General features: G+C 42.6%; 1 protein-coding gene and 2 non-coding genes across 4 annotated transcripts in view; all 3 read right to left on the bottom strand.

Moving 5' to 3' along the window:
• Positions 1-1,438: 1,438 nt before the first annotated feature.
• Positions 1,439-27,488, bottom strand: part of LOC132821941 (autophagy-related protein 16-1-like) — a 50,231-nt gene continuing 24,181 nt past the window's right edge. For both annotated transcript variants that reach the window (XM_060834937.1, XM_060834938.1), the window contains exons 9-18: positions 25,922-26,024; positions 22,763-22,868; positions 21,092-21,162; positions 18,396-18,467; positions 14,132-14,252; positions 13,168-13,273; positions 10,088-10,237; positions 8,908-8,955; positions 7,665-7,766; positions 1,439-4,990 (exon numbers count right to left, since the gene is read on the bottom strand). In XM_060834937.1, coding sequence (XP_060690920.1) covers positions 4,897-4,990; positions 7,665-7,766; positions 8,908-8,955; positions 10,088-10,237; positions 13,168-13,273; positions 14,132-14,252; positions 18,396-18,467; positions 21,092-21,162; positions 22,763-22,868; positions 25,922-26,024 — 973 coding nt within the window. In that variant the 3' untranslated portion in view covers positions 1,439-4,896. The remainder of the gene's footprint in view (positions 4,991-7,664; positions 7,767-8,907; positions 8,956-10,087; positions 10,238-13,167; positions 13,274-14,131; positions 14,253-18,395; positions 18,468-21,091; positions 21,163-22,762; positions 22,869-25,921; positions 26,025-27,488) is intronic.
• On the bottom strand, positions 17,677-17,936 carry LOC132822001 (small Cajal body-specific RNA 6). Its single transcript, XR_009645386.1, has one exon. It is a non-coding gene; the product is annotated as a small Cajal body-specific RNA 6 (non-coding RNA).
• Positions 21,873-22,146, bottom strand: LOC132822002 (small Cajal body-specific RNA 6). The gene has a single exon (XR_009645387.1). It is a non-coding gene; the product is annotated as a small Cajal body-specific RNA 6 (non-coding RNA).

Here is a 27,488-nt window from a genome sequence, read left to right as displayed (position 1 = left end):
CATCCAAATACCTTTTACATGTTGCACCAGCTTCCACCTGCTGTCCTCTGGCAGCTCATTCCAGCCACACACCACCCTGTGTGAAAAAGCTGCTCCTTAGATCCTTTTTAAATTTTCCCCTTCATCTTAAACCTATGCCCTCCAGTTTGGGATTCCACTTCACTGTAAAAAAAAACCCTTGACTATTCACCCTATCCATGTTATAAACCTCTAAATAGTCACCTCAGTCTTCAACGCTCCAGGGAAAATAGTCCCACAGTCTATCACCATCGCTCAAACCCTCCAACTCTGGAAACACCCTTACAAATCTTTTCTGCATCCTTTCAAGTTTAGCATCTTTCCTGTAGCATGGAGACCAGAACTGAAGCAGTCTAACTGATGTCCTGTACAACTTCAACATGACATCCCAACTCCTACACTCAATGCACTGACCAATAAAGGCAAACATACCAAACCCCTTCTTCACTATCCTATCTAGCTGTGACTCTACCTTCAAGGAACTATGAACCTGCACCCAATTTGTTGAGCAATATTTCTCAGGACCCTACTATCAAATGTATAACTTCTGCTCCGATTGGTCTTTCCAAAATATTCATAGGCAGGCTGGTGTGGACATGGGACAGCAGCATAAAAACTACTTTTAAGTAGCAAGTGTTTCGGATGTAGAAATCACTGCATGAGAGTATAGTGGAAGCTTTCAAAAAGGAATTGGACACATGTTCAGGGAGAAGATTTTCAGGGACACAGGTAAAGGATGAGTTGCTTTCACGAAGAGCTCACATTAACATATCAGGCCAAATGAGAAGAGGAGGAAGTGAGGTCTGCAGATGCTGGAGATTAGAGCTGAAAATGTGTTGCTGGAAAAGCGCAGCAGGTCAGGCAGCATCCAAGGAACAGGAGATTCAACGTTTTGGGCATAAGCCTCAATGATTCCTGAAGAAGGGCTTATGCCCAAAACGTCGAATCTCCTGTTCCTTGGATGCTGCCTGACCTGCTGCGCTTTTCCAGCAACACGTTTTCAGCAAATGAGAAAAAGGCCCATTCACCGCAGCTACATTCCATGATGATCACTAATCAATTCCTCACTGTTCTTGCACTGTTGGTACTAGGTTCTAGAGTTTTCAACTGAGATCAGTTAACTCTGCATAAATTGGTGTCAGATTCATGGTCATTGCCCAGCTCCAGCGAAAAAGCCTGCTTCTGCTGTATCATCCTCTAGTATCGCCCAGATTAAAATCATGTCCTGCTGCTCTGTGCAGCTGCAATTATGGAGCTATTAAGGACTGTTGCTGACAGGAGACAAAGCAGAATTAGCTGTGCAGGAAATTTAAAAGTGGCCTTACCCTCAAATTATCTCAAACTTTTACACATACACACTTTAAACACAGGAGGCATACCTAAAGCTGAAAGGGAAACACAAAACATGTCACAACGCAGCTTTTTAGAACTTATTTTATTTGAAAAGAAACATTTGTAATGAAGCAGCACTGGCAGAGTTACAAAGCAAGTTGGTGATTACTACATGGGATTCAGACACAAGTGAACCGAATCTCAGCCAGGCAACTAGGCTGTTACAATGCCATGTTCTTCAGAAAAAAATATAAAGTGCAAATAAGACTTTGTGTAGAGGACTCTTAAAGCATCGATATAAACGAGGTAATCGGAACATGCCACTTAACTACACACACAGAACAAAGGTCAGATCCTGCTGTTGTTGCTCTCTAACCCAGTACAGGAGCATGAATTTGTCCACAGTCACAGTGCAAGCAATTTCTGAATAGCACATTTGGTAAAACTGTAGTAGCCAAGGAAAGTTTTGGATCTGTGCATTCAGCTATATCAGGAGACACTGGTTTGCACTCTTCCCAACTCTGGCAGCAGGCTGTACATGCAACAGACACTCTCAACAAAACTCAGCACACTCTTCCATGTGGATCAGTAGTAAGGAGAAGTTCCAGATGTTTAAACATCTCGTGTGCAGCTGTGAGGGGAAAAGTATGAAGTCTTGGTCTTCCAGTGAATGGTAATGGTACTGCACCACTCTCTAGCCCCAACAGCCAACCTCAGAGTTGCTCCTCAAAATGTTACATTTGCAGGAGATTAGAAATGGGACCTGAAACTAGATTTAAGCATTTATCATGGCATTATTAAGTACTGTGGAACTGAGTAACATGGCTGATACCCACAAGAGGAAGAGCTTCTTTAAAGTTACCAAACTCATTCTGATGGGAAATCACCAAACAAACTGGCAGTTTTGGATTTCTCTAGTAATTGATACATGCTTTCACTTGCTATAAATTATGTTGATTAACTGAGTTGAAAAACCAGAAACATGGGACCAAATGATGCAATCAATTAGCCTTTACTAACTAGAGTTTAAATTCAAAACTGATTGAATTTTCATCCTAAGTTAGTCCTTATTTTGAAAACGAACTCATGTGAACTGAGCTCGCAGTCTCAGTTCTTGTTGTAAATTGGACCCAGCACAAACATTCTTCTAACAGTGTGATGAGCACATAGTTGATACTAAAGCTGCAACACACCAAAATGGAGGGAGATTCACTCAATATTTAAACTGTGTACTGAACTCAAGTCAGACTGTTATGACCTTACACTGTTGCAGTAAGCATTCCCTGCTGAGATCTAAGTTATAGCTCCCTCCATATTCACCCATCAGTCATTTCAAAATTACATTCATCCTGGTTAGATACAGAATAAAGACTCTTCTGCAATATCAAAAACACTCCCAGAACAGAAACCATAGACATTAGAGTAAAAATCCCTTCATATTTTTCCAATCAGGCCAGTTAGGGCATGATATCTCATGGTGTCCACCGCAATGAAAATTTTTCAGGTTCTTAATCTTATCAGTTTAGTGCAACAGGAACTGGGCTGGAAGTATCACTCCCCTTTGAGTAACTCCCGTCCCACTGAGGACTGGATTTGAACCCAGATTTCAGAACCCTACATCAGTGCAGGGTACAGTCTGGTCTGCAGCAGTTGTGTATGGTAGTAGAGGAGTCTACAGTGACCAACGAGCTTCCTCACGACTGCTCTTCACAGTCTTTTCATCTCTGACCACTAGTAATCATCGATCTGTAGCCATAATAATTGGATACCACCATTCATCTCAAAGTGCAAATTACTGCTTTTTGTTTTAAGTTTGGCATAGGTGTTAGTAATGAGAGCTGGGATTGGCAGGTAGTAAGCCATCAGAAACTTCAATCCGAGTTTCAGCCACAAGGTTTGTGCGTACACCTCCTGAAGTTTCTGGTCCACGTTTGCATTTATATTTTGATATGGTCAATACCAATGTTACATGTGGTGTTTAAGGTTAGTGCACGTTTATATTAAACTGCCCTTCTTTCTCTTCTCTTCTGAAAGCGCCAACTCTTGCCTGGGTTAGGCACCTTCCCGTTAGATTTAGTGCTCAGCTTATGACTCCGTATGTCTGGAGAGTGTGTGCTGGCATTCCATGGGATCAGTAACACTCCCCACTCCACCCATCAATCACAGCGCAACGATTAGGCCTGGAAACCTGGAGCTGGCCTTTCCTCCCCCCAGCCCAGGAGCAGTGTGGTAAGCTTTAAGGCACCAAACAGATGCTTGAAATGCCAGAGAATCTATCCTGGGACCATCCATCATCAATCGAGGTTAGTGTTACTCTGGCAGTGCCCTCAGCATTCAGTTTTCTGAAGAGACATTTAAACTCGAGATTACTCTGATGACTCCAGAGACGCACATTCCAAAGTGCAAACCTGGTTCTCTGTACACATGTACAAATGGATCAACTTACTGAACGTGAAAAAGGAGGAAAATTGATCAGTGTATCACAAAGTGCAAACATTGTCAATTTGTCAAATGATGGAAAAGAGTGTGTGAAATTAAATGTAGTGAGAAAGGAAGTCAGAATAGTTAATATATGAGAGAGATAGAGAGAGAGAGAGATGTGATTAAATAGATAAAGGGAAGGGCATGTCAGTGTGTTTCTGAAGGTAAACACAGGGAGATTGTATAGCTTGTTAACCAGTCCCATTGTGTGCATATACTCTCTTAGTTGGGATGACTAATGCTTGACTCTTGCAGCTAACTCGTCAGCCCAAGGGATGCTGCATGCAATGTTAAGGACAGTTTGGATGGATAATAAATGCAGCCTTTCCACTGCTGCCTGCATGCAAAACATAAATGCAAAAGGAAATGCTTATTCTCCCAGTTATTGATATTAAGTTGCCTCTTTTGAGGGGAATGCTATCTTAAGTGGTTTACAGCGCCATCTAGGAAAAGCAAACTACACAGCACCACTTCTCCCCACCATTACAGCACATCTATTCTCCACTTAAGCTATTTTACCAGTGAACATAAATAATTGAAGACATGTCAGCTGTAACCACTCCATACTATTAGACTATTACTCTTCCACGCTTTCCAAGGACATAAAAGTGAACACACTTATTCAGGTTGGAGAGATAGGGTAGAAAGGGAAGTAAAACCGACACAATGGCAGTAAATCCCACCATGACATGGCAGCAAGAAAATGTAAGCCGTGGACAGAGTAAACAACTGGACACCTTGGGTGACTACCCTGCAGCAAATAGGACGGCTTCCCACTCCAAAGTCAATCACAGCAGCTGGTACACAGCACAGACCCTCCATATTATTCCTCAACTATACACTCCAGCAGGTGGAGAGTGTGCTTCTCACCAACGATTGAGAATGTACAAAAAGCTCACTGTCATTGTCTGAATGCCCTCCCAGTGGCACTGATTTGTGGGAGAAGTCTCACTCTTGTCAGGCCGTGTGCCGTGGCTTGGAGTGTGCCACAGGCCAATCTCCTGCGTACGGCTGGAAGTTGCACATGTATAAGGGCACCTCTTGGTTATCTTCTGGCATCTTAGGTTACGCTTCTGACCAAAGTACCACACGGCTTCCTTTGTCCACACTGATTACATGTTCTCCAGATGGTGACCAGGATACTGCATTTATAGAAGAGCTGAGGAGGAGGATGACAAAAAGCACAAGGAACGATTAGAGATTCAGTTCAGCACCACACCCGCCCTTGTGGTGTTATGGACCAGGCCAGACCCCTCAAAACATTTCAAGAAGGTAGCCCAAGACCCTAACTTTACAGAATTGATTTACAAGATTACTGGATGAAACACAAGCAACAGAAAACAGAATATCGTATAAGTCAACCTCTCCAAAAACCCAACAGGTCATCCAACTTAATGATGCTGTTCCAAATATTTGCAACAATCCCCATAAACAGCCCCTGGCACAAAAGGTAAAATCAAACACCGATTCTTATCAGATACAAGTCAGAGAAAGGGTACCAGCCTGGACCTAATTCTTTGCGTCCAGCAGCCTTTCTTTTCACGCTACCAAAAAAAATCCAAGCCATAGAAAAGCTGAACTAGGAAAACTGGCCACACCCATTTCATTGTACAAGTATTTTTTATTTGAAAGCCTTCTGCCTGAGGCAGTCTCTGTTAGCTATATCACCTTGGCCCGAACACCCTTCACCTTCAGGCTTTTTGGAGGTCCCTTATGACTTCTCTGGGAAAAAAAAAGCCAAGACTGCATAACCTTGTTAAAGGAGCAGCTTCATCACAGTAGCAAATACTGATGATGCTGGCCCTTCTTGTCACCCTTTGCTAGCCTAAGCTCATCTTAATCTCTGCTGCTTGTGCTCTTCTTGCTTGTTATATCTCCCCAATATCTTCAGGAGAGTGAGGAAGACAGTTTGGAAAAATGTCATTTTACAAGAAATCTTATTTAAATATCAACAGTTCCATCTGCTTGGGGTAAACTGGACAATTAATCAGAATGTGGTAAGTGGAAACTCTACAGGACGAAAAGCTGGATCCTGTGGCTATTCCCAATGATATTCTACTGCACTATACTCTGCACTTATTTGGGTGCAAGGCAAATGGAATAAATGCAGTAGTCCCCCCCGTGCCAGTGGGTGATATGTTCCAAGACCTACCACAGAAGACCAAAACCACGGAGAGTAGCAGACTCATTCACTTAAATGGGAAAGGTACCTTCCCGGCAGCCTCCTGGTCCCTGGTTCTCGAATGAGCCCGGTAATGTGTTCGGGCCACAGTAAATTGCAGGTAACTGAAACAGCAGTAACAGGACTCATGGATACAGGAGTCACCCTGTATGTTCATTTTCTTTGTCAAGCACCTCGCACAGGAATTGGGTTGGTACTCTGAACAAGGTTACCTCAGACAACAGGACCTTGATCAGATGGGCTGAGGAGTGGCAGATGGAGGTACTACATTTGGTAAGGTAAATTAGGGCAGGACTTAATGGTAGGGACCTGGAAAGTGTTGTCGAACAAAGAGACCTCAGTGCAGGTTCATAACTCCTTGGAAGTGGAGTCACAGGGTAGACAGGGTGGTGGAGGCAGTGTTTCTTATACAAATCTTTATTGATCAGCTTATTGAGCAATAGGAGTTGGGAGATCATGATGCAGCTGTATGAGACACTAGTTAGCCACTTTTGGAATACTGCATTCAATTCTGGTCTCCCTGCTACAGCAAAGATGTTAAACTTGAAAGGGTGCAGGAAAAATCTACAAGGATGTTGCCAGGGTTAGAGGGATTGAGCTATAGGGAGAGGCTGAACAGGCTGGGGCTGTTTTCCCTGGAGTGTCAGAGGCTGAGAGGTGACCTTATAGAAGTTTATAAAATGATGAGGGGCATGGATAGAGTGAATAGTCAAGGTCTTTTCCCAGGGTAGGAGATTCCAAAACTCGACGGCATACGCTTAAGGTAAGATGGGAAAGATTTAAAAAGGACCTAAGGGGTAACTTTGTCATGCAAAGGGTGGTGAGTGTTTGGAATGAGCTGCCAGAGAAAGTGGTAGTGGCTGGCACAATAACAATGTTTAAAATGCATCTGGATGGATACATGGACAGGAAAGGTTTAAGAGGGATATGGGCCAAATGCTGGTAAATGGTAAGAGATTCATTCAGAATATTTGGTCAGCATGGATGAGTTGGACCACAAGGTCTATTTCCGTGCTGGACATGTCTATGACTGTGTGACAATCCTCCTTTAGTGAAGGAACCGGAGGAGCAAACAGAGTACCTTTGGGACTCCGGCAATTCCAAAATGGCACACCTCAAGCTAGAAGGTCAGGAATCACATCAACTCAATGGTAACTTTAGTTCTGGTTATGTCCTGACAGCTTATTCAACACTGACAGAATATAGAAAGAACAGACCTCTCTCTGGTGCTCTGTGATAACTGGTAAAACTCTAGTAGCACCCTCATAAAATAATTCCTGAGATTTAAGTAGTCACCAGGATTACAGCACTGAATCAACATCCACAAACTCTCATTTGTGGGATGTGCCTGTCTGGGGACATTAGGTGCAAGCATGATTTGGATCAGCTTTCAGAACCTTTAGTCTTTTGGGCATTGGCAATCTAGGTTGACATCCGAAGAACAGCCAGTAGAAGTGCTGTTCCCAGTGAAAGATGACAGCGTTTTAGTGTGGACAGGCTACTGTAACACATCATAACTGGTAGGGAGCAAACAGTTTGGACAGCTGTACTTATGGCAGTTAAATCCTTCAGTCAAAGACATTTGGGCAGTAGGCAAACTGAGTTACAAGCAACTATTACACAGCAATGCTCAGCCTGGAGTTTAACAAACCTGTGGTGCTTTCCCAGACTTCTTTCTATCCTCCCAGATTCAACACCCCACACGTAAAGTATTCCATCTGAAGACCCAGCTGTAACAAATTTCCCATCCGGGCTGGAAAAAAAACAACATGAATTGGCAAGAAGTTATTTAAGAAGGCTGCATCCCATGAAAGCAAATTTCCGAACCATTAATCAAGACAATGCATGTTCAAATCCCCTCAAACCAGTTTTAGGAATTTTAATTCAGTTGAAAACCCCAGTCTTTGTTCATGACATGAGGGTATCTGTGGCCAAACCTGGAATCTAGTTACTCCAAGTCAATTAAGAGTCAACCATGTGGTTGTGGTTCAAGAATCACATGTAGGTCAGGCCAGAAAAAGACAGCAGGAATTTCCTTCCCTAAAGGACATTAGTGAACCAGGTGGGCTTTTTCCAACAATTGGCATGGTCACCGTTACACTAGGAATTATTGTACTGAATTCAAATTTAAATACTTGCCATGGGATTGAAATCCGTGTGTTTAGAACATTAGCTTGGAATTCTAGATTACTCACCCAGTGACATTACCATTAAGCCACTAGCTTCCACTGCCAGCAGCTCAGATCTAAGACAACAGATGCCAGTGGACCCTGATTAGCTTTGCCACCAGCTATCAGCTGATATCAGAGTCTGAAAGGTGAAGCATTCAATAATGCCTTTCATGTATGAGAAATGGGTCTGCTAAGCCAAGGGTCTCATTATCAGCAGCAGCACATGATATTTAATGTCGCGTGGAGAAGTCTTTACGTTATGGAAAATGGATCCTCTAAGTCATAACAAGAACCCAAGTATTTGTAATTTCAACACTGGTACAAATCCATGAGTTGGATTCTCTTTTGTTGCACTGACCCAGTCATTGAAATTTTAGGATCAGAAATTTGCAGAAGTGTGACTATTGACATGGACATCATTTGAAAAGATATAAACCTGTCCTAAATTAAGTTCTCTGCCATAACCTGACATAAATGGCACTCTCGACCCTACCCAAAAGCAGTTATAGCCCGAGAGTCATCAGGTAGCAATCCTTGCTATGCTGGACCCCCCCAGCCAGTGTTACTGATTCTGCCCCTGACGGGACACATCACTTTGACACAACAGACAAAAGTCCACGCCTGTACACTTGGAGTCTGCACAACCACCATCCTTCTCTTTCTTCAGTAAAACACAACCATTTGTGAACAAGCAAAGATTCAAAGTTAGATAGACTCAACTACCTGAATGTTACTCTTGTCCAATCTGATCCGCACTTGAATCCTTGTGCACTGTGTGGAAAAGAGATTATACATGGTTAGAAAGAGCAGACAGACAGATACCAATTATCCACATTAAAGTATAGTGGCACACTTAATTTACTTGATTATTAACTCAGTGGCTGAGAATAACTGATTCAGAAATAAAATCCCACTGTACCTGCACCATATAAATGCAGCTTTTTAAATAAAAATCTGCAATAAAATGTTAGGATCAGTAATGTTAACTATAAACTCTCAGATTGTCACAAGCTGATTCACCAGCGACCACAGGAAAGAAATCTGGCATTCTTACCCCAGCCTGGATATTACATGACTGCAGATCTATGGAAATGAAGTTGATTCTTAACTGTTCACTGACGTGGTCTGGCAAGTCAATCAGTTGTATTAAAACAACACAGTCATGGTGGGAATGCCTTCACCAAATGGACTGCAGTGGTTCATGAAGGCAATTCATCATTACCTTCTAAAAGGCAATGAGGAACCATGATATAAATTGACGTTTTGGATAATAGCCCTTCAAAAGAGCTTTTGCTTGAAATGTCGGATGCTGCCTGACCTGCTGTGCTTTTCCAGCAGTACTCTAATCTTGACTCTAATCTCCAGCATCTGCAGTACCCACTTTCACTACTATATAAATGCTACTCTTGCCAGCAATATTCACACGCTATGAACAAGCTAAAATATGGGCACCAAACCCCATATAAAAACAAATGAGAATGCATGCTGCTTCCTAAATGCATGTAGACTTACATTTTTTTTCTTTATGCTGAGGAATTAGATTAGATTAGATTAGATTACTTACAGTGTGGAAACAGGCCCTTCGGCCCAACAAGTCCACACCGACCCGCCGAAGCGCAACCCACCCATACCCCTACATTTACCCCTTACCTAACACTATGGGCAATTTAGCATGGCCAATTCACCTGACCCGCACATCTTTGGACTGTGGGAGGAAACCGGAGCACCCGGAGGAAACCCACGCAGACACAGGGAGAACATGCAAACTCCACACAGTCAGTCGCCTGAGTCGGGAAATGAACCCGGGTCTCAGGCGCTGTGAGGCAGCAGTGCTAACCACTGTGCCACCGGGCCATACTGAATCATTTTAAATGTTGAAGCCCTGACCAGTCTTTATATTTACCTGAAGGATTGTCTGGTAACATTTGTACGTAGGTCAATGATCTTTAACAAGTCATCTCTGGAACAGGTGAGTAGTTCTGTGCGTTCTGGATTGAGATCGAGTGCTGTGATACGACCCTGCAGTTCCATCTCACGCACAATACTCTCTGTCCTGGGGAGAATTGGCAAAGTATTGTAGTTATTCATGGAGCTATTGTGTGTCATTACTGCTCACTCAGTGCAATGTTGCAGTCTCTATAGAGATAGAACTTCTTTTAAAAGAGATTCAAACCTCCAGTTAATAGAGGAATGATGTAACAGGATACTATTTTTAAACATTTATTAGAACAAATGACTGAATTGCATTAAGTACCTTTTTGTAGGAAAATTACACTTTAAGCAAGACTGAAATGTTCCTCTCGTATAATTAATCACATCACATCACATCACATTCCCCACATAATTAGTCCTTATAGCAGAGAGTTCATGGTTAATCCCAGTTTCGAAGGGGGTTCTATATCCTGCCTTCTGAACATTAACTTTGAGTGACGGGCTCATCAGATGATTTCAATAATTCTGCTTGCCCCAAGGGCTCTCCATTAATTGGAATGATGGGTGAAAAGTCCACAGCTAATTTGATGTTGGGGCCAAAATAAAGCCTTCACTCAATCCAGTTTACAGAATTTGCTGCTCATAATGTGGTCTCCTCTTCAATGGGGCGATGAAACACAGACTGGACGATGAAGTTGCAGGACACCTAAATTCTGTCTGGAAAAATGATTGAGCTTCTGATTGCCTGCCATTTCAACACATGACCACGGTCTCTGGCCAAAATCTGTGTCTTGGGCTTACTGCGGCGCTCCAATGAAGATCAGCATTTCATTTTCCACTTGGGAAATGTACTTCCACTGCAGCCTTCTGGATTCAATATAGAGTTCAATAACTTTAGAGTCTAAGCACCTCTGCCCATCATCTAACCCCAACCCTGACACAACAGGCGCTGTCATCAAATGGACTGCTACCACATACGAGCAACTCATTGTCAGTAAAATACAGACTCCACTGGCAACAATTCATTCTCCCAGGCTGACCTTTACCCACTCCTTTTTCTGCCCAACTGTGCCCCTCTCTCTCGCTGGGTTCCATCTCTACCTACTGGTTACTCTGCCACCTCCCCGCACCATCCCCCAGCCCATTCTCTGCTATATATAACAACCTCTTCCTAACTACAGTCAGTTCTGAAAATCTCTCAAGAGGTTTTCTAAGGATAATATCTAAGTGTTCCTCTCAAGGCTGTTGTCATGATCAAGAGGTTATGGGGATGGATTAGAAATCTAAGAGCTCTAAGGAGCAGTGATAGCATCCCTAACTTAGAACTAGGAAGCCTGCATTCAAGATCCACCTGCTCCAGAGGTTTGTAATAGTATCCCTGAATCAGTGGATTATAAGTTACCCAAGGGTTCCTGTGTTGGGGCTCTTGTGGCATCCCTATCTCTGGGCAGGAAGCCTGGGTTCACTTATTCAAAAGGTGTGTAACAATATCTTTGGATAAGTTAATTAAAATATATCAAGGGCTCTTGTGGTGTCGCGGTAGTATCCCTACATCTGGACCAGGAAGCCCGGGTTCAAGCCCCACCTGCTCAAAACGTGTGCCATAATACCCCTGATCATGCCAGAGGATATTACCCGAAAATCATAGATAGCTGCAGGATATATCTTCTGCATAGAGAATCACCAGACACCCTTCCGACATCCAACTGTACCATCTTGCAATATCAAGCAGACCTTTCTCTCTGCTCAACACAAACAACTGCTAACTGCGATGTGAAGCCACATGTAGAGAAGCCTGGAACTTGATCCCAACAAAGTGATTACTAAGGTAAAGCACATTAATCCTGCATTTAGGTAGAAAGTTAATGAGATATCCTTGGTCCCAACTGCCATGCATCTTTGACATGAACAAGCAGCTTACACCACAACTGTTTACAACCTGGGACCAGTGACTCCTTTCAGGGATTTTAGAAGACTCAGTCTACTACAATCTCTAATATAAATATTTGGCACTTTCTTTTTCAGAAAAATGATCTAAGATGCCATTGATTTCCAGTAATCAATTTCCCCTAGCTACCCAGGCTTACCTAACAGACTGCAGAACAAGTCTCACTAACATAACATTATAATACTCAACAATGTTGTGTGTTTCTGGTTACATGGCAAATGCAGAACTAAAAAAGATTTTACAATCCACCAGTTCCAAAACTAGTTTTTCTCAGTCAGCTGTTCCTTTCACCTTTTTATCTAAATTTGTCGATATTCTTTGGGCTTACAAGAATGAGGAGGGATCTTATTGAAGTATATAAAATTCTGAGAAGCTTTGGCAGGATAGATAATGAGAGTCTGTTACCCTTGGTTGTTGACTCCAGACTCTCAGAGCAAGGAAGCAGCCATTTCAGACATGGAGAAATTGCTTAAGTTAGACTTCGTCCCAAGAACAGTGAGGATGCTTGGTTGATTTAATATATTTAATGCCAATAGAGACATTTTTAGTCAGTTGGGGCTATTAAAATGTATGCAAATAAGTTGAAAAATTAAGTTAATGCTGAAGCTTAGCCAGGATACTTAACGGCAGAACAAAACCAATGGCTCATAATCTTGCTAAATCTTATATCCTCTACATAAGAAATCTACAGACTGTGTTCACTACCTCATCCCAAAGGTATCTTACTCCACGTGTCCATCAAGCTCTGACAACTTTGTGCAACCTCCTTGCTCAAAGCTGGAACCTTTGGCGCTGCTTCTGCAGTAACCTCAAACCTACTCCTTTTAGGACTTGAGAACAGTTTCACAGAGATCTTACTCAGAGAAAGCAGTCCCACAAACCGCTGAGAAAGTTCAGGGGAAGGGTCACCGGACCTGAAACATGAACTGATTTATCTCCACAGATGCTGTCAGACTTGCTGAGCTTTTCCAGGATCTTCTGTATTTGTTTCAGTCTTACAAACTGTCCAGTCTACAAAACTTTGCTGTTTGGGTCCATGACATGATAACTTTTCAGAAGCATATTAAATGATTCTGGAGAGAAACTCAATGTCTTCATCTCACCTAATGTCCCAGAAACGAATCTTCTTGTCAAAGTGCCCACTCATAACACATTGCTCAGTGCAAACAATATCATTGCAGCTTGAACCAGCAAACACTGTCTTTGTACCTAGAAGATAAAGGGTTAACATTGAAAGAAATGGTAAGAAGATAGAATGGTATTCCTCAAGAGCCATATTGTGCTTTATTCAAAAGACTTGCGCACTAATACTTGTACACGTCAAGGTTTTCAGGAACAGAACATTCTCACTAGTTTCTAGAAGTCAATGTGCTACACATTGTGACTTCCACCTACTTGCCAATCTGCTGCTCACAAGCATCTATCAATCATCGACTAATTGTTCATTTGATGTCTGATCAGGAGCCTCACATGGTTATCACGTAGATGGATTTCATTTTGGGAGGGGTGAGGAATGGAAGGCACTGAGCTGAAACAAGATGGTCTTTCATTGCTCTTCGCTCTAATTTAGTGAGATGCACACAAGCAGGAAGAAGTCAACATTTGTGATTCAATCCTTTGAATTTTGAAAGTTTTCTCTTGGGCCAATGGTTGGCTGCTGTCCCTCACCCTCCCACCTTAATAAAGGGCATTACCAGCAGGAGGTAACATTTCACTGACACCAGTAATCTCACCAAACCTTGCATGTCAACAGGGGGTAAGAGGGGGCTGTTGAACCATGGAAAGCTGAAGCTCAATTAAGTCCCACAACCCATTTTTGCATAGAATAACTCAGCACAAGTCTTTTTTTCCCCTTGTTTCGTAATGCAGGTATGATTTTAATTGTTGAAATTAGCAATCTCAACTGTGAATGGGAATGAAATCTTACTGCCTGATGGTTATAGCTTACTGCTACACGGTGGTCAGGAGGTTGCTAAGCCTGTGCTGCGCTGTGCTGCACAGGACAAAGAAACTTAGCATTCCAATCTATTTCACGCCACTTTAGCTCAACACCACACTCCTACTTACAGATCTTACGGCTCAAGTCCCACAGCTTGAGTGTCCGATCGTGGCTTCCTGACACTACCCGGGCATTGTCCAGAAGAAATTTTGCAGACAGCACTTTCCCACTGTGTCCCGTCAGCGTGTGCTGTTATGGAAAGAGAAGGTACAACGTACAAGTCAGCTGTCAACTACAACGTATTGGAAGTGCAACTGGCTTACCCACACAGCTCTGCTCTCAATTGAGAAAAATAACCTTGCATTTATAGGGCATCTTCCATGACCACCCAGTCAGTTCAAAGTGCTTCACAGTCAATGAAGTAGTTGTGAAGTGAGGTCACTGTGTTGTGCTAGAGGAAGTACAGCAGCTAACATTAGCACAACAGGTTGCCATGTACAGCTATTTGATAATGAGCAGTTAACTTATTTTTTGGGCTACTGTCTGATAAATGAGCCCTGGCCAAGACATGGCATAACTCTCCTGCTGTTTCTCAAAGTATCACGTGGTCTTCTGCATCCACCTGAACAGGCAGAGATGGCACCTCAGTCTATTTTATCCAAAAGGCAGCACCACCAACAGCGCAGCACACTTCAGTACTGCACTGGAGAGCCGGCCCCCTGCTTTTTAATGTGCAAGTCCTGGAGTGGTGAAAATGTGTTGCAGGTTAAAGCACAGCAGGTTAGGCAGCATCCAAGGAACAGGAAATTCGAGACGTTTCGGGCCAGAGCCCTTCATCAGGAATGAGGAGAGGGTGCCAGGCAGGCTAAGATAAAAGGTAGGGAGGAGGGACTTGGGGGAGGGGCGATGGAGATGTGATAGGTGGAAGGAGGTTAAGGTGAGGGTGATAGGCCGGAGTGGGGTGGGGGCGGAGAGGTCAGGAAGAGGATTGCAGGTTAGGAAGGCGGTGCTGAGTTCGAGGGATTCGACTGAGACAAGGTGGGGGGAGGGGAAATGAGGAAACTGGAGAAATCTGAGTTCATCCCTTGTGACTGGAGGGTTCCCAGGCTGATGATGAGGCGCTCTTCCTCCAACCGTCGTGTTGTTATGTTCTGGCGATGGAGGAGTCAAGGACCTGCATGTCTTCAGTGGAGTGGGAGGGAGAGTTAAAGTGTTGAGCCACGGGGTGGTTGGGTTGGTTGGTTCGTTCGGGCGTCCCAGAGGTGTTCCCTGAAGCATTCTGCAAGTAGGCGGCCTCTCTCCCCAATATAGAGGAGGCCACATCCGCTGCACCCGATGTGGCCTCCTCTATATTGGGGAGAGAGGCCGCCTACTTGCAGAATGCTTCAGGGAACACCTCTGGGACGCCCGAACCAACCAACCCAACCACCCCGTGGCTCAACGCTTTAACTCTCCCTCCCACTCCACTGAAGACATGCAGGTCCTTGACTCCTCCATCGCCAGAACATAACAACACGACGGTTGGAGGAAGAGCGCCTCATCTTCCGCCTGGGAACCCTCCAGCCACAAGGGATGAACTCAGATTTCTCCAGTTTCCTCATTTCCCCTCCCCCCACCTTGTCTCAGTCGAATCCCTCGAACTCAGCACCGCCTTCCTAACCTGCAATTCTCTTCCTGACCTCTCCGCCCTCACCCCACTCCAGCCTATCACCCTCACCTTAACCTCCTTCCACCTATCACATCTCCATCACCCCTCCCCCAAGTCCCTCCTCCCTACCTTTTATCTTAGCCTGCCTGGCACCCTCTCCTCATTCCTGATGAAGGGCTCTGGCCCGAAACGTCTCGAATTTCCTGTTCCTTGGATGCTGCCTAACCTGCTGTGCTTTAACCAGCAACACATTTTCAGCTCTGATCTCCAGCATCTGCAGACCTCACTTTTTACTCGAAGTCCTGGAGTGGGTCTTGACTTGAACTCAGAGCTTAAAAGGCTATCCAAACAATAGTCTTCTAAAAACAAAATGTGAGTTTTGTTTCAAAACCAAACCTTAGGCCAAAGTCTGGCTCAAAAGTCACCTTCAGGTGTGATGGGATACTGGGCTGACTGAGTATGAGATTCCAGCAGCGAGTTTGGTTTGATCATACTGCCAAAGTTTGCATCAGAGTTACACAAGTTAAAATAGCAACAGAAGCTTCAGTTTTAATGGGGTCCACTGACTTGGAAGCTGGACTACCTCTTGATTACCAAGAGCACTTGTTTTCTAGGTAGAAAGAAAGAGAACTGCACCAAATTCTAATTCAGTCAATTTTCTTCTGGCTGGAATTAAACAGGGAGAAACACATGAAACAGTAATTCTGCTGGAGGTCATTGGTAAAGGACTAGTGAACTGCAAATGGCTCCCAGGCTAAATTAGGAAAGAGATTAATTTAAATAAACCCAACTGCACTTAGCTACAAACACAAACTAAAGGCACATATCTGAAGTTCAACCAAAGACATATTTTAATGCCACACTGTTTGGTTTGACAAACAGGATATCCTCAAACTTGCCACAATGTCTTGCAAAGACCAACCACTTCCTGTAACTTTCCAATTAGCCTCTGCAACAAAGGCTTATTTTCTCAGCTTTTTACATTTTTCAGTTCTGACAGAGCATCACAGACCCAAAATGTTAATTTTCCTTTCTTTCTAAATTGTAAGACTTCACCTACTGCCAGCTGTGAATCACCCCCACTTCACTTTTAAATCCAAATATGCTGCACCGAGTCACTGCTTCTCACACACTGTATGCGTTCATGCTCACTAGTGTCAGGCCAATTTTCCTTTGTTCCATTTACCCAGCATCTCCTACCAATCCTGCACATTCAAAAAAGGACATCTCCACCACTTCACCCCTGAATCCCATCTTCTGCTGTGCAATGCTCCCAAATGATATATTTTCTCTGTGCTTACCTTTCTGTAATATCTCACATTCGACATGTGGCCTGGAGTTTTAACGTGCATACTGACCTAGATTTGCATCTTTTACGCTGAGACTGAACACAAACACAGATGCTAAAAGCATGCTATATGACATGGAGATTATATCAAGAGATCAGGCCTTAAGAGAAATTTCAAAATAAGGATGTTGCAAGCACAATGGATAATAACTTATGTGTTTGTAATTTTAAACGGAGAGATTTCTGCTGTTCCAACATTGGGATGTCAGTCACCTAGCATGGCTAGTGAGAGTCACTGAGAGAGGGGGTGGTGTGGTAGATGCACATGTGGAAACACTATATATTTTCAGATGTTAGTATTGATGAGTAGCATATAGATGAAAATTGGAAAAGGATCACAGATTGAGACTTGGGAAACACCAGATACAGGAGTGCATGAGGCGCAAGAAAAGCCATCACAGATTATTCTCTAATTATGCTCACATATTTAAAATGGAAACAGGCATCCACAGTTTCACACAGCTCGACAACAGCACCTCAGGGAAAGATGGTTGCAGCAGAGTGGTCTGCCCACACTCAAAACTCAAATAGTGCTCTGTAACGTCAGTGCAGAGTGTACCAGGGCAAGTTGCAGAAAGTCACGTCCACAGACATAAAACATACAATTAAAAAAACCCTTAGGTCACACACAATATTTGGTTCAATGCAAAATTCTCTCTGTAAGGTTTAGAATGAGAGGTCTCAGTTTTCAATTTGCAGTCAGGCAACAGAGACAAACCTCACAGCACCACACTCCTGAGTAAGTATGTGTGTTAGGTGTGCATTGCAGACATGTTCCAAAACTCGCGAACTGACTAAACAACAGCATCAATTACTATCAGGAAACCTTCTACCATCGCAGCACGTCTAGAGCAGGATGGGAATTGCAGGGTTCCCTGGGAGCGAGGCTGTGAGGATAACTCTGTGCAGTCAGACCTTTTACTTATCATCACTGACCTCTGCACAGCAGCTTTATATGGCTTTGTCAGTTGAACATGACTGTCTCAAATCTATTCTAACCATGGCTTGGCCACTTACATAATGTGTGGAGTCAGGGACTTACTTGGTGATGCCGTAGAGACAGTGCAGAAGAGATCGCCAAAATGTGGAAGGACCAGAGGATTCAGCTTTAGAAGAGACTAAAGGACCAGGCATTTTCACTAGAAGAGGTTCGGAGTTATTAGAAGCTATGAGTTTGTGTTTATCTACTAGTGGAACTATCTAGGGACACTGGTCACTATGTATTTCTTTACTTCAAAAAACAAAATATTTACCATGAGCACAAAGTCAGTTTAAAATTCATCTTTCATTCTCATGACAAAATACTACACATAGTATGAAGGAAGCTCCAGACCAATAGGTTTGGAGCACAACATTAGAGACTAAATTGAGTATATGTTAAACATTTGTTACCTACCCGCAGCCGAGAATCATCGACAGTCCAGATTCTGCTGGCAAAGTCATTGGAGGCAGCTAGCAGGTACGCTCCCTGAGGGAAAAAAGAAGTTACTTTAATACTTTGCAAACAGAGCTAAATCACCAAACAGAACAAAACATGGCTAACACGGAATGGTGTGAACTGTAACAGATTCAACTGCAATCTAATCTGTTAGTTCAGCTAGGATAGGAGCAGGAATGAAGATCATATTCAATGTTCCTGCATGATTATGTGTCCATTATGTACAGATGAAGGGAGGAAAATCAGTTTTAAATATTTCTGAATGTCACAATCCCTCTGCACACCTTTAAATTTATGTTACAATCTGGTTAGAATCAGCAACTTGAAACTTTAACTATAGACAAAGAAACTGAATGGGACTAACCAAACAAATGCAGCAGCTACAATAACAGTCTAAAAGCTAGGAATACTGCAGCAAGTACCTCATATGTTGACTCCCAAAGCCTGTCCACCATCTACAAAGTACCGGTCACAAGTGTAATGGAATACTCCCCACTCACCCAGAGTGCTTGACACCATCCAGGACAACGCAACCAGCTAAACTGGCAACACATCCACAAGTACCCACTGTCTCCACCATCAATCCCCAATAGCAGCAGAGTGTAATATCCACAAGATGCACTGCAGAAATTCAAAGATCCTTAGACAGCAGCTTCCAAACCCATGATAACTGCCATCCAAAAAAGACAAGGGCAACAGATACATGGCAAAACCACCACCTGCAAGTTCTCCTCCAAACCACTTTATATTCAGATTTGGAAATATATATCTTTAATGTTATTGGATCAACATTCTGGAATTGTCTCCCAAGCAGCATTATGCGTCTACCTACAGCACAGACTGCAGTGCTTCAAGGCAACAGCTCACCACCATCTTCTCAAAGGCAAATAGGGATAGGCAATAATTGGTGGCCCATGTCCCCTGAATGATTGATTAAAAACAGAGAGAGACACCTAAGGGACTTACTAAGAGAATAAAGCCTCAAGAAACTGTTGCACAAACAATAAACTTTACTGTACAATGCTAGAATAATAGTGCAATCTAAACTATATGGACAGCTTATTTCCTAACACAAAATTAATATGTGGCAAATATGGGTAATAGACTGTGATTAAACATCGCACAGCAAAAATCAAACAACAAATGCAATAAAGACAGGTCTCATGAACCTTCCAGCCATTCTCCTCAAATATTACTGAGAAGGTGGGTCATCAGATCACATTAAATTTCCCAATACTTCACTTTCACCAATCTGGACTTGTAACAAATTCTCGAGTCATTCTATCATGGATTTCTGCAAAACTGTTTCTTTTCAAGTCAATCGCCCTCCTTTCCAGAGGAGCAGCTTGTCCAGACTCCAGTACTTATTCACAGGCCTAATAACAGCTCTTCATCCTTGCCTCTGGATATTTCCTATAGGCTCCAAATTTGCTCAGTTACACTAAGCAAACACTGCTTGTGAACTTACTGGTATAGAGTTCACCAAAAAGGAAGAGAATAACAACATACTGCCCTTCCTAGATGTCAAAGTAAAACAAAAAGCCGATGGGGAGCTGCAGACCAGCACCTACAACAAAGCCATACTCTCTGACCAACTACAGGAGCAACCATCCAAATACCCACAAACAGAGCTGCATCAGGACATTATTTAAATGAGCCGCAACACACTGCAGCAGCCTGGAACTACGAGAAGCCAAGGAAAACAGCAACACAACATATTCAAGAACAACGGGTATCTGATAAGCGCAGTCCGCCGACTCCTGCACAACAGACCTAAACAAGATGACACAACATGCCTAAAGAATCTAACCACTCTGCCATACAAAGACATCTCGGAGATGACGACCAGACTACTCCAGCCCCAAGGCATCATGGCACTCCATTAACCTACTACCACACTAACAGCTCCTGATGAACTTAAAACGACGCTGTACCAACAACCTGCAGAACAAATGTCACATACAAAATACCCTGCAAGAACTGCAACAAACATTACATTAGACAAACAGGCAGGAAACTAGCCACCAGGATACATGAGCACCAACTAGCTACCAAAAGACATGACCAACTATCACTGGTATCTATACACACAGATGAAGAGGGTCTCCAGTTCGACTGGGACAAGAAATCCATTCTGGGACAGGCTAACCAAAGACAAGCACGGGAATTCCTAAAGGCCTGGCATTCAAACTGGAACTCCATTAACAAATATATAGATTTGGATCCCACTTACCAACCTCTCCAAAACAGAACTATAAATGACATCACCTATCACAACAAACCGGGACAGCTAAGTAGCTAGTGGATCAGAGCACCAACGCTTCACTGGAGGCTCACTGATGATGTTACCTAGTATAGTGATAAAATGTCCGAAAACAAACCTACCAGCTCAGCGAGCAAATTTACAACCTGATCCACAAATCTTCTCCAAAATCTCAAACTTAGCTATCCAATTCCTCCAGCTTGCTCGAGTTTGACTGCTACAGTTGTCAAACTGCTCTTAAGTCCTCACCAAGTCTCTTACACAGAATCAGAGATTCAGCTCCCCTTCCAGCAGTACGGCTCACTGCGATACTTCTAACACGGAATCAGGTTCTTTGCAACTTTGGCAAGCACCAAGCAAAAGTCACGAAAGCACATAAACTCCAACTTACTGTGCTGTCAAATTCAAGGCTGGTAATGCCAGCATTGCTGCCAGTGAGTGAAGCCTTCAACTCACACTTTCCTGGATAAAACAAACAACAGTCTATTAGTTGTCAGTCTCACAACCGGGGTAGTCTTTCACTGCAAATTTAGAATTCCTGGATGAATTTGTATTCATGTTGAGGGATCATAATTTTGAGAATGGAATCTTTGCATTTTAGGCACAAGTACTCTCAGGCCAGGTCCAGGATGTGCTTAATAAAAAAAATTAACCTCTGAAGTAGGAAAGCTACAAATTGCTTCAGTGCCCTGGTTTAGAGAGCTTAGTCAGCTACCCGGCTACTTGTGTTCACTGAGCAAGGATAGGTCTGGACTGAGAGGTACCACACTCGCTCACTGGTCTCATCTAAAGAGCAAGCAAGAAAAATCAAGGATAGAGGGCACTGAACTCAAGTTGGGGTCAGTATCTTGAAGGAAAGGAAATAAATAAACATTAAATAAAAATCCATCTCCAGCAGGTTACACCTGATGCTCCAAACCAGTAAGGTGACTGCGTAGGAATCCCCACAGGGCACCTTTTCCAAACCAATGACATCAGCTGCTAGCGTCAAGCAATTCTTCATGGGAACCAAAAGCAAAACTACTACAAATCACCCATAGTGAAACATCCCTTCAAATAACTGATCGCTAAAGTAAGGCAATATTGATTAGCAATCAGATGAGACTAATTATCGTCAGCGTTTCACATCAGCATCCAGACCAATATAAGATTAACCCCACTGTCTCAATAGAGGTCTCAGCTTGAAAACTTGCATTCATGCACCAGAAAGAAATCCCACCATGCTCAAAAGCTCCTATGGGATGAATTCTGTAGGATGCACGCTGTAAAGACATCCCACATTGCTCTGCGAGAATATCAACTGAAACAGCAGCATCGGTCACTGTCAGGAACTCCAAGTCCATCACAGCGCAACTGGTGCAGAATGGAAAACACAGGAGCACCTGGGAGCGAGCATGTGGGCATTTAATAAAGTGCCATCAGAGCGTTTATCCATCATCACTGACCTCTGTACTTCAAACAATTACAAAAACCACCACTAGTTTAGAAGAACATGGGTATTACTGTGCACATCTTAAAATGAGGCAATAAAAACACGCCAAGCACAATGTAAGTTTTATTCTCAGTCAGGTCATAATAAGGAATGGGGCAGGTGGTTACAAAGCATCTCACCTCCAAGAGTTAATGTGGTGGGAATGCTACAAAAATTAACTCAAGTTCCCGATCACTACACAAAGTGTTCTGTGAAGATTGAAAAGGACAGGATCAGATTCTGCTTTAATACCTCCCAAAGTGGAACTGTCTACTAACGCTCACTGTCTAACTCTCCATTTGACAAAACTCAGCAGGTGTGGAAATACAGCCCATTAGGACTTACAGCTATGGGGAGGGAATGAAGAGAACAGGAAACTAAAACAACTGAAGCTTCAACACGTGCGCCATAGGTGCTCATGGCAGATAGGTAGAGGAGATTTCCTTCCCCCATAAAACCCTGAAAACATTGCTAGGATTACCCATCATGTTTTTGAACAGTAAAACAGTCACAGACACAAGAGTCAGGTTAAGCTCTAATCCTGCTACTTGGCACCAGTGTGGATTTAGAAGTAAATCCCCCGCAACATACCTGACAAGATCTCCCAGAGTTTAACCTTCCGGTCTGTGCCACCAGTCACCACTACTCGAGATCCTGGACTGAACTGGACTGCATTTACCTCTCCATCATGAGCATCCTAAAAATAAAACAGTAAAATCCAGAGCTAAGTTAAGAGAAACCCATGGATTATACTGGGATCATCTCAGGAAGGACACCCTTAGCAGAAACTGTGTGTATTAGAACCACACAGGTGCCAACAGCGAGGCAGGTAACAAAGTATAGTAATGACATTGCCAAGGTCAATTCTTTTCCTTTCTCCATTCCAGTCCTTTTTTAGTTGTTAGAAGACTGCCCCATTTTCACCTTCAACAATTAGCATGAGCAATTTGACTAGGGAAAAGAACTGGAGCTAGTTTTCTATTGCCTTCCTCATAGGTACTGAATGAAAACAATTTATCTTCCCAAAAAGACATCCATCTGCAAATAGATGTTGTATTTCCTAGCTCTTCTGCTATTAGCACCGAAGTTTCACTCTTTCACCACCAGCCACAACCTGCAACATTCAGTAGCACCCTGGGCCTGCAATAAGGTCAGAGTTAGGCCATTCTCAGGTCACAAAATACTCAAGTAATATAGATTGTAAATTGTGGAGGTCCCAGCAATGGTCTTTGTAGCCCTCCACTAGTTACTTATACCAACCAACTCAAAAAAGATCCATCCATTCCTATGCTCTGCATTCTATTGATTAACTAACCCAGAATCCAGAATGAGGCACCTCCTTATCTCCTCAACTGGATTCAAAATAAATCCCAAGGCACTGTTCAAAGAACAGCTGATGAGTTCTTTCTGGTAGTGTGCCATATTTATCACTCAATTAACATCACTAAAACAGATTACCTGGTTGTCTACCTCAGTGCTGTTTACAGGACCAGGACAGTGCATAGATTAGCTGCTGCTGTCAGACTACAACATTAACTACCTCTGAAGTACTTTGTTGCCTGTAAAGCACTTTGCAATGTCCAGATGTTATGAACAGCACAATATAATCGCCAGTTATATCAAAGTATTAGGAGTGACACTCCACTCAACAGAAAAGTTATTCAAGAATACAAGAATTTTTTTATTATTCTTTAACACTGAACAAAAACAACACAGCTCTCAGCAAAAGTTAAAAGTCACATCACAAGGTTATAGTCCAACAGGTTTAATTGGAAGCACTAGCTTTCAGAGCACTGCTTCTTTATCGGGTGGTTGAAGGACCATCGTCAACCACCTGATGAAGGAGTGGCACTCCGAAAGCTAGGGCTTCCAATTAAACCTGTTGGATTATAACCTGGCGTTGTGACTTTTAACTTTGTACACTCCAGTCCAACACCGGCATCTCCAAATCATTTCCAAATCAAGTCATGTATTACAGGTAGCCCCACGTCATCTAACAGTCCACTGACAGTAGTTCGGTTTAAACACCTGTTATGGACACAGGATGAAATATGTCAAATCAGACCATATATTCAACATCACTGAACTCGATCCTCATTTACAACTCAGCAAAGCACCAGACTGAAAATGCACCAAAACAATAAATAAATAACAAAGAGCATATGCAAACTTTGGTGATGGGTATCAAGAGCCATAAACTGCTCATTTTATATTCACTGGTAAGGCAGGAGAAGCTTGTCCATTTCAGCTTCAGAAAGAGGCCTGAATAAAGATCCTAAATTGTACAAAGTCAACCTGCAAATTAATATCAAAGTCAACTATGACAGTCAAATTAGCAGCAAAAGATGAAACGACTGGGAAGTATATTCAGAATTTATATCAATACGTGCAAAAGACTCCTGGATAAAGCAGTGATATCATTTGACAGCTGAATACTAGGAGAGTGAAATTACAGTATTTTTGCTTAAGTAATGGAATAAATCATGATCTTTCTTCTGAATTTCAGTCACAATGTGAATCACATCAACATTTCAACTTACTTTTTAAAGACACGCCCGACCGTAAAACGAATCATTAATAGTGTAACATTGATATATAAAAAAAGGTTATGCAATTTGTGATGCTTGATTGTTCTAATATGTTGTGTATAACAAGAGTCTGAAAAAAGCACTCGGCCTCCCCAAGAATGTTCTGAAAAAAAAACTTTCTTCCAAACCATAAACATTAAACAGCAGCTAATAAATGTGAGAACAATCCTGTTCAAGTTTATCGGACAATGATGACACTTAGAGAAGCACCGTGCGACATTGCTGACAGATATGATAAAATGCTGCTTTGGCACAAGCTATTCTTTGCCATTTTACTACACCAGGATTTTATTTTGGCTTTCCAACTTAATAATTTAGCTCAATTCAGTCAGATGAAAGATGTTGTACAGCACATTTCTTGCGAGATTGGAACCAGTCAGATGGATTGTAATGGTCATGTTATTCCTATGCTTTCCTGTTAAACAGAACTCTCAAACAGTCCAAGTTAACAGCATGATCTTATTTCACTAAATCTGCAGGACCAGCACTGATCGGGAACTCAGTCCAATAGAAGGAAAATTACTCACATGCCATGATTCAGCAAAATTCTAAGCAGAGACAAGTAAAAACTGGTAGGTGACGCAGAATGCAGTGTTTCCAACACTGCAACAGGAGGAACAACATCTCATCTTCAGACTAGGCATTTTACAACCATCTTGATTTAACATGGAGTTCAATACTATCAGGTTGTGAACCGAGTCCCATTCCTTCCCTTTCTTTTAGCTTTACTTGTTACATTCTCTCTCTCTATCTCTCCCCTCCACCAACCCAGTGGGACTGTCTGTTCTTTCCAGTTTGGAAATTAATCACACCACTGTTCTGCCAGTCTCTCATTCTGATCACTTAATCTACACAATCAACATCCTTCCTCCTCCAGCACTCCAATCACTCACCATTGCGTAAGTATTGCTCCTTCCACACTTCATGTCTCATGACAAGTCATTTAAATTTGAAACGTTAGCTTCCTCTCTCTCTCTCCATGGATGCTGTCAAAACCGCTATGATTTCCAGCATTTTGTTTTCAGTACACATTCCAGCATCTGTTTGTTCCCTTCACACCTACTAGGTTGTAAGCTCAACTTAGGCTCCGCGGAGCCTCCTCCCATCCTACTGCATCTAAGTTGAATAGCAGGTCCTTTTACTTATTTGTTCAAATACTTACAAATACGTGCAGTGCTGTGGTGGGAAGTCGCATCTCGTTGCATGGCCCCGTGCGCACACTGGGGCAATCTGTCACAGTCCCATGCAATGTGGGCGAACGTTTTCTAAAGGTAGCAAACAAAGAGTCTCTCATTTACTCCATCTGCAGATGGTGAAAAATAACCAAGGAACAACATTCACTTAGAACAACGTGTGTATTTATATTTTGGACAGTGCGGTGAGTAAGGAGAGAAGCAAGATACGTTAGCTGATCTACAATAATGGATCAAATGAAGAAATCATGAGATGGACAAATGCAGGTCTCAATCATACAGACTGGAAAGCCCAGCTCTACGGTCAGTCTGTGCAGCATTAGCTTATATCACCAAGGGCAACAACTGGTTTTGGGTGTTAAGAGGACCTCACGTAGTTCAAGTTTCTTCTGATCACGAGTGAATGACTACACTCGAGTGGTGACAGGAGCAGAGCAGAGTGAACCTGGGGATAAGCAGCAGTGGGAGCTTTCAGTTAAAGACCTGTGTTTTTATTCAGTCATGGGATAATTCTGCAAATTTTAAGTTATGTATGAATAAGGATAAGTATAGTCCTCAGGTGAAAGCCCTAAATTGGGGGTGGACATTAAGCAGGAACTGGGGAATATAGATTAAGGTGCTTCAGATAAATCCATACCTATCACATGGGTATCTTCTAATGGCCTGTTCATTAGAATCAGGACCAGTACATTCTTTTGAAAATGAAGGATAAGGATAGCAAGAAAAATTGTAAGTTTTGTTGGAAAGGAAAAGGAGACATAATAAGGTTTAGGAAACTACAGACAGAACTTTGAGGGATGTAAAGAAAGTAGGAAAGAACATAAACACTGAGTTAGGAGGGCTGAAAGAGGTCATGAAGCGACCTTGGTAAACAGGATTAAGGAAATCCCAAAAGCTTTTCATATGTATATAAAGAGCAAGAGGGTATTAAGGGAAAGGGTACATCCACACAAGAACAAAGGAGGGAATTTACGCATGGAGCCACAGGATGTGTGTGAGATTCTTAAATACTTTACATTGGTATTCACAAAGGAGAAGGACATGGTGGATATTGAGTCAGGAGAGGGGTATGTTGATATTCAGCAGAATGCCAATGTAAAAATGGTGGGGGTGTTGAGTGCTTAGAAAAGCATTGAGGCAGACAAGTTTCCAGGATCTGATGGAATCCATTACAAAATGCTGAGGAAGGCAAGGGAGGCAATTGCAGGAGCCTTGCACGAAAACTTTGTATTCTCTTTAGTCACAGAAGAGGTCCCAGAGTAGTGGAAAATAACCAGTACTGTTCCTTCATTTAAGATAACCCGTAAATTACAGGCTGGTGAGCCTTCCGTCAGTGGTAGGGAAGTTATTGGACAAGATTCTTAGCTTCAGAATTTATTCACATTTGGAAAAGTATGAACTTATTAGTGGCAGGCAGCGTGACTTTGAGTGTATCTCACAAACTTGATTGAGTTTTTTGAGGGAGTGACAAAGATTATTGATGAGGGCAATGGGACATGTTGTTGACATGGATTTCAGCAAGGTCTCACATGGTAG

Source organism: Hemiscyllium ocellatum, chromosome 13 (assembly GCF_020745735.1).
Source record: "Hemiscyllium ocellatum isolate sHemOce1 chromosome 13, sHemOce1.pat.X.cur, whole genome shotgun sequence".
Classification (NCBI taxonomy): domain Eukaryota; kingdom Metazoa; phylum Chordata; class Chondrichthyes; order Orectolobiformes; family Hemiscylliidae; genus Hemiscyllium; species Hemiscyllium ocellatum.
This window is presented reverse-complemented; position numbering and strand designations above follow the sequence as displayed.